This window comes from Anarrhichthys ocellatus, unplaced genomic scaffold (assembly GCF_004355925.1).
Source record: "Anarrhichthys ocellatus isolate YVR2014 unplaced genomic scaffold, GSC_Weel_1.0 scaffold6, whole genome shotgun sequence".
Taxonomy (NCBI): domain Eukaryota; kingdom Metazoa; phylum Chordata; class Actinopteri; order Perciformes; family Anarhichadidae; genus Anarrhichthys; species Anarrhichthys ocellatus.
This window is the reverse complement of record NW_022280036.1, coordinates 12,674,664-12,682,327: the sequence shown is the minus strand read 5'-3', so window position 1 is coordinate 12,682,327 and position 7,664 is coordinate 12,674,664. Positions and strand designations below refer to the sequence as shown.

Sequence of the window (7,664 nt, the reverse complement as noted above, 5' to 3'; positions counted from 1 at the left end):
TAAGTATAACATATCCATGTTTTTTATTGTAACAATGTAATTTCATGTCACATGCATTTCTCTTAAAAGTTAAAAGCTGTTTTTGGAAACCCTGCATCATAAAAGTTGCTTCTGCCTCTAACTGCTGATCATGTTTTCATCTAAATTTCTAGATCTTTGTAGTTTTGGGCAGTGTGTAACATTTATCTCATAGAGATGACACATCTAACATTTTCTTTTGTTAAATTAAACTTTGAAGTAATGTAACATGGGTAAGGCTTTTAACTGGATTAGACAATGCTTGACATTTAACACAACTCTTATGTATGTATAAGTCCCAAGCTTTTTATTTTCCACACATCAGTTGATATCTCACCGGTAAATGGTTTCCACAGGACAGCAATGATGAAATGGTGACACTTATAGACACAATAGAGAAAACTAGAGTAAAGTGTTTTTTTAATAAAATGTTTATTATTACCTTTGTATTATTTTCTGTATACAAGAATGTGTAACAAAAGCCAAATAAGCAATCCATTTGAGTCTTTTATAAATGGTAAGGCATGTCTGCATGTATAATCATCAACTTCAGTTCCCCCAAAACACTTCAAACAGCGTGCACTGACAGCTCCAGAAACCTTCATGTGCTCCTTAGTTATCTGATTTTGCAAATCACAACAGTACCACACTCACAGCATATGTTTCAGCAAAAGTGCAGCAAACGATTAACATCAAAACATTCTGTAAAAAACCTCAGCAGACCACGATTTTACTACTTTTTCCAGTTTTTTCAAATGCCAGCGAGAACGAGAGAGACAAAAAAGGGCTCACAGACTTTAAGTTAAGCATTGAAGCATCTCAGACAGTGATACTCTTTGTCAGACCAGGGTAACGTAGCTTGTCAGGAGAGAGGAATACACAAGCCAGTGGAAAATGGCAAACATTCCTCTTGTAATGAGAGGAGCCTGTTGTTTGTACCAGTACAAGCTCTTTGGAAAAAGTATTTTCTTAATTTTCTTTACTGTATTTCAAGAACACCAGTAAAGACCTGCCGTATCCTCACTCATCCAAAACTCTTGTTGTTGCAATGACAGATCTTGTGGAGGCTCTTGCACATGCATTATACCTTTGAGTGGCTACAGATGTTTGCTGAGTTTTTACGCTTTCAAAAACTTAAATGTTAAGTTTCTCGCTCACTTCTGACCCTGACTCAGAAATATCTGCCTCCACAAATGTGTTTTTTTAATACTTAAAAACTGAATGTATATGGCAGTATTTGACTGCAGCAATATATAACCCACTAACTTGCAGTTCTAATAGACTCTTTTCTCTTTCTTCACTGTTCTCTGTTTCTCTTCTGTTATCTTCTGTTATCTTTTTTAATCAATTATAGAATCACTAAATGACAAAGAACATCCAAATGCAACTGTGTTACTGCACAATTTAATCTAGTTTTGGGGAACAATATGACACCAAAATAAAAGTGCTGACAAAACAACTATTTGTGTTAAATTCTAAAATGTAAGAGTTGATGTATTCTCTGAGAAATGTAAATGCCTGAAGCATCTTTTAACTCTTTCTGAAAGGGCAGGGCGGTGGGCTCTCTGTGCTCATGTTAAGATGATTCGGCTGAGGACTCACGAGCAATCCAAAATATCGAAGACAAAGGTTTGACACAGCGTAAGCCATGCAACTTCTGGGGAAAACAATATTTGAGACTTTGAGAGTTTGGTAAACTGTGTTTATATGTGTTTCGTTTCCCCTGGTTCTGTCTGATACAGGCTTTGACCTCGAAAAGGCTCAACAGGCTTACACCCCGCAGCAGTATGCACGGAAATTTGCATGTACTCTTTCGACCATCACAATAGATTTATATTTATATAACGGGACCAATGAGATAAATATGATGAGATGAAGATGATCTCCTCTCCCTCTTGCTCCAGTACCACAGTGGCAAATGTTGCCTAAACCAAAGCATCTACACTTTTCCAGCTATGGATACGATGCATGGAGGTCTCCCACAGGTGATCATTTCTCTACGGATTATGTTCATGGTGGTCTTCTCCCAATGCTGCTGCCTGGCTTTGCTGATGAGTACCCTTTTCCTTTGCTCCATTCCATTGTCTAAGACCTTTTTGGCTTCCTCTTAGCTACCTGGACTGTGTTTTTGTTTGGAGAATTCCTTTAATATTTGTATTACTGCTGAGCTGCTGTCTTCCTCGTCAGTGACTATGTCATAGCTGCGATACTGGTATTGATATTTGATAATGACATTTCTATGTTATCTTTATACTTCCCCTTTTCTAGTCAGGTTTTAACTGAATTTTATGATCATGTGCTTTATGTACAAGTCTGTTTGAATAGCATTTAGTTTTTTATCTTTACACCAACCAAAATATACGTAAAACCAAGTTATTGGTTTAATACACTCAACAGTTTTGGGGAGGACGTTTTTGATCAGCTCAGTGTCGTCTATCCTCAGGCTTCGGTTGGATAGACTGTCTTCTGCCACAACTAAGGTTTACGCACCAGAGATTTAAATAGCCTGCTGGTTTTGGTGGGAGTCTGCTGTTCAGCTACCTTCTCCTAAAGCGGCTTTCCGCAGGGAGTGAGATGACGTGAAATGTTTCCATCTGTTCTGCAATGGGAGTTCCTGTGGTGATTGGGGTCTCTCTGTGAGGTGCTGTCTGTGAAGACAACCATGTCGCTGCTGCAAACTTTGGCAATGTGGATATCAATCTACTTTAGTTGTTTGCTCATTTGAAGGGACCACAAAGCCTGATTTGTGCCTTAAAACATCAGATAGTTTTACAGGTCTTGACTGTTGCAGCTTGATGCTGCGATCACTCTTGTGTCCTATGCTTGCTTACTCTGCTCTGTGTAATGTGCAGACTCCTTGAGATGTTCACAGCAGCTGTTGATTTGTCACAACAATGCGTTTGGAGACTTACTTATTGGTTATGTGAAAGCATTTCAGGTGCTTATGAGCTGATGAGATTGGATCCTCCAGGCACACTCCATCATAAGGGTGGCAGCCTTAAATCTTTGTGGAAAAATCTACATTTGTTCCTTTGTTTGTTTTTTTGCAATGCCTGCATCATTTCTGGAACCTCCTTTTTTTGTGTGACCAGAGGTCATGTCCATGGTGTTGTATTGGAGTGCAAACTATTGGCCTTGCTCCTTTCAGAACAAGTTAGAGGTACATGACTGTTGAGAGTATAATGAAGGTTATGAATAGTAACGCTAGTTCTAAAAGCACGGTCAGACCTCAGCACCTTGCTTCTTTTTGTGTTGCTGACTTTGTACATGCCTTTTAAGAAGACCTTGCCACTTGTATAACTTGCAGCCAGACAGGGTGGTGGGTCTGTTCTGATTGGCCAAACAAGAACATGCAAATTTCATTGTGGTGCTCCATAAGATGTGAGTGGGTAAACCTGTAGAGCCTGTCAGAGGGCTGAGCTTTCATGAGTAGGGTTAGAATGTGTAGTCTTACATATATGTAATATATACATAAATCATTTCCATAACTAATTAAAGCATGAGGACCAAGAAAATAAACGACAATGTCATTAGCATTACCTAATATCCATAATATATTCTGAGAAATAAAAAGGAAATCTGAATTGTTTAAGCGGATGTTAAGTACCCAAACCGAAAATGAGTAAATCCGGTAACTGAATATCGTTAGCAGGCAATTGTAGTATAATGGCTTAATGTTTATATGTGATATAACTTGTAAAAACAGATAATACATTTATAAAAATGTAGCCATCTACTAAACCAGTAATATTACATTACAGTACCCCCCAGTGAAATACATACTGCAACTGTTTATGAGTACAATACAGTTAAATGATCTGAAAATATAGATTTTCTGTCTCTATGGGGTGGATGTTTGCTCTAGCTTTATAAACGTATGAAGCCGACAAAAATAATCTGTGCAAAGTAGTTCTCCTAGTGCAGTACATTAGCACTTTCTTAGAGATAATTAAATGTGCAACTATAAAGTGGCTGTAAGAACTGCTGTTTCCTGAACTGATCTGACCAAACGGGAAACCAGGTGAACTGCTAGCACTGCACAATCCTGTACCAACCAATGCCAAAAACTGTGTAGCCTACATACAAAAAACCTAAAAACAATGTTTTTTTGTCAGTTAACATCATTTCCACACATGCACACAGTAAGACTTTTGTCTGAGGCGGAGGAGACTAATAGGGCAAAATGTGTGTTGTCTCATTTGCACAATTCCATTATACAAAAAAAAAGAAAAAAACAATCAGATCAGATGATTTTTACTTTCTCAAAGAGAGGTATGTTCTCTAAAACCCACTTTAGAATAATGAGAAATCACCACATTTTCTTTTTTTCAGAGATGTGAAAGCTGGTTCAATGATGGCACCGAGCATTCTTTGGGGGACGAGCAGGTTGCAGCACTGCACTCACTTCCAGTCCTACGGTACCATACTACACAGTAAGCCATTCTCGACAGGTTTCCAAGAGCTTCTACATGTCCAGTGAGGGAACAGCAGTAGAACTTGCTGTTAAACATACTGTACGTATAGTATAAAAGTCAGTCATCGGGCCACACTCGTGTATTATCTCCATTGAGTCTGCAATGCCTGGAGTGGGAGTGTGAGGGCGGCCATCACCAGCAGTAGGGAGGGTCCGCGGGAAAATGACTTGCCTGCGGCTGCGGCTGCTGCTGCGCGTTCATCACTTCTGTCGGCTCCGATCACAGGAGCCTCTGTTCCAACAAAAACAAACTCTGTTGTGCAGCCGTCAGAGCAGCCGCTGCCACTGCCAGAGGTACTGCCCTCGTCACCTGTGGCAAACAAAGGAAATCACACAAATTTAAATTTACATTAAAATAATATCGTCACAAGCAGTCATTAGTTTGGTTCATTAGTTTGGTTCAAAGGGGAAGTGAGAAAGCCCTGGTTACACCAGAAAGTGGCACTTCAAAACTCCCCCACGGATCCTAGAGACATAGGTGGTGCTAAAATTTGGTTATTGTAGTTTGTTAAGTTTTTTTCATACACTAAGTATCACCATCCAAATACACTTTGATATGTACACCAGTGAGTGAAAATATCACTGTCATTATGCTGAACAGCAAAGTATTTGCTGCAGAGGTATCACTTCATGATTGTGTCTGTGGCTTTTATGTTTTTTTAATAATCTTTTGTGCTCTCTTAATAAATATATATGAAATACATATATGGATTGTACCTTTAAGTCTGTAAAGTTTTATTGAGCTACTTCTGTGTTATAACAGGCTAGATATACTCTTTGAATACTAATTCACTTCAATTCTCCAAACACAATTCCAGAGATGTCTTATTCGGTTGAAATACATTAATCTTTTCTCACTGTGGGAGCCAGAGTAAAATCACTTTCCACCTGTTTAATGTGGAGCAAAAAAAACGGTGAGAAAAGAGGGCGACAATATGATGGGATTTCAGATTTTCTCAAATGATTTATAAGCACTTCATTGCTAACCTGACCTGCTAGATGGTTTGTTCCACAGAACCACTTTTGCAATATAGGTGGCAGATGATTGGATGAACCATTTGTCAATCAAACTCTTTCCGAAGTGAAGAGCAGCAAAAACACGTTTTCCATCGAGAAAAACCTTCAGTGTCGTTCTTTGCTTTTCTTTCAATGAAGAAATACTCACCAGGTCTACGCTAACCTACCAGTAGCCGCCTTTGTTATTTTGAACTAAGAAGTGCCTCTCTCTGTCGTCTCACACACACCTAAGCCAATAGCTCCTCACAGGATGCTGATTGGTCCGTGCTCTGGCTTACCGGACATAAACAAATTACTTGAAGCCTGACAAGATGGAATTTCTCATCTCTTGCATGATCTTGTGAAAACGCAATAATCCAGCTGCTGTGCAAGGTAACTTAATTACTAATAACCCTAATAACCACTGCAAGTGTGTGACAAATGAAGCATTTAATGAGAAGGGGGCCCAATAAGGCCGCATATGTTCGGGCCCAGACTGTCAGTGACGATGGTGATTGAGTAAGGTTTTTGGGGAGAATGTATTAAAATTAACTGACTTCACAAAGTTTCTTCTCATCCTAAGTGCCTGGTCTTTGCAGGTGACAGAGATATTAATCTATGCAAAACATCTTGTTGCAGCAGTACTGGGTTTTCTAGTGTCGAAGAAGACTACACTCCTAACAAACATGACGGCAACAAAAATGGAGTTGCAGTAGTCATGCAGTCACACATTTCATTTGAAGCTCAGAGAATCTTCCATCTTGTCAGCTGAATGGATCCATAATCAGGAGGAAAGAATGGTTACTGTCATGGCAGCATTGGAGATGTACATCTTCCTAAACATAGCTGTGGCTCTCCATCAACGTCTGTGTCACCGTACCTACAGTGATTTCTTCTCCTAATAATGTCAGACTTGCCTCAGTGCAACACTGATGCACCCTGTGGAGTTGTGTGATGAGTTGCTACATGAATGACACCTGGGATCTTATTTCGAAACAGTTTACAGTTTATATTTCTGCGGGGGTTTTGTGTGTGTGTGTGTGTGTGTGTGTGTCTAAGTGTGGTCCGACAGAAACTTTTCTCTCTGTATTTTACTGTAAATTATTATTATTATTATTATCTCGTCTCCACCTGCACTTGCAAACACCTAAGGGATTGGAGAACTTACTTGAGTCCTGGAAGTAGATGTCATTTCCATTGTAAGCATTCTTTAGCTTGTTGGTCATGACACGTAGAGCCATGATCTGCTGTCGTATCAGTGTGTCAGGCCTGGTGATATCCACATCCACCTCTGGGTTGTTTACCTGGTTGGTTAGACCCTCCTTCACCACTTCAGGGAAATATCTGGACACAATCACACAGCATCAACTTGAATCACCTAAAATCTCCAAATACTGGAAGCACTTTTTATTAAATGGGCCTTTATGGGAATATTTTCTAGATGTATTTCAAAACGTCTGGTTGATATACAGATATATATATATATATGCATCCACAAAAAAAGTTAAGTAAATTAAAATATGTAGAAAACAATGTTGTCCATATTTGCTTGATTTCCCTTTAATTTGCCTTCCAAGAACTGTCAGAAATCAAAACAGTATCTACAATTCAATTCAATCTACTGTATGGTTGCTGACAGAGTTCAACACACTCTATCTTCAGGAAAACATAATAATAAAAATAGAGAAGTGTTACTTCACGGAAGACGACTCATATTTAAAAACACAAATAGCCGCAAATGAATAAAACTTGTCTATTTATGCCATATTTATTTCATTTGCTTGTGTTTTATTTGTTTGCAGCATATGTGGTGTGAAAGCGGTGAGGATGTTGTTGTCACTTGCCAGTATCAGCCCCTTATGCAGCCATTGTGTCTTTCACTAACTGAAGTGTGTTTGACCAGTACTTTGCATCCTATCGCCACAACATCACACACAGATAATCTGTCGAAATTGTGGAACTTGTGTGAATATCTTATGATCTTGGTGTAACAGGCTGAGAACTGACTGAATTAGACCAAATGAAATGAGATGGATTCATAAGAGCTACTCTTTTGGACGACGGCTGCTTAAATCAAGCAAAACACAAGTGTGTAATCAGGCTCAACAGTCTATTTCAAGTTGGGAGTAGTTGCACTTTGCTACAGAGAGCCTGTGCCTGATGCCCACAGATGACT

The 7,664-nt window shown here is 39.1% G+C and overlaps 1 protein-coding gene across 2 annotated transcripts in view; it reads right to left on the bottom strand.

Moving 5' to 3' along the window:
• Positions 1 to 215: 215 nt before the first annotated feature.
• The window catches only part of LOC116383129 (glypican-6-like), a 123,203-nt gene continuing 115,754 nt past the window's right edge, over positions 216 to 7,664 (bottom strand). For both annotated transcript variants that reach the window (XM_031846709.1, XM_031846710.1), the window contains 2 exons: positions 6,657 to 6,832; positions 216 to 4,802 (listed from right to left, as the gene is read on the bottom strand). In XM_031846709.1, coding sequence (XP_031702569.1) covers positions 4,576 to 4,802; positions 6,657 to 6,832 — 403 coding nt within the window. In that variant the 3' untranslated portion in view covers positions 216 to 4,575. The remainder of the gene's footprint in view (positions 4,803 to 6,656; positions 6,833 to 7,664) is intronic.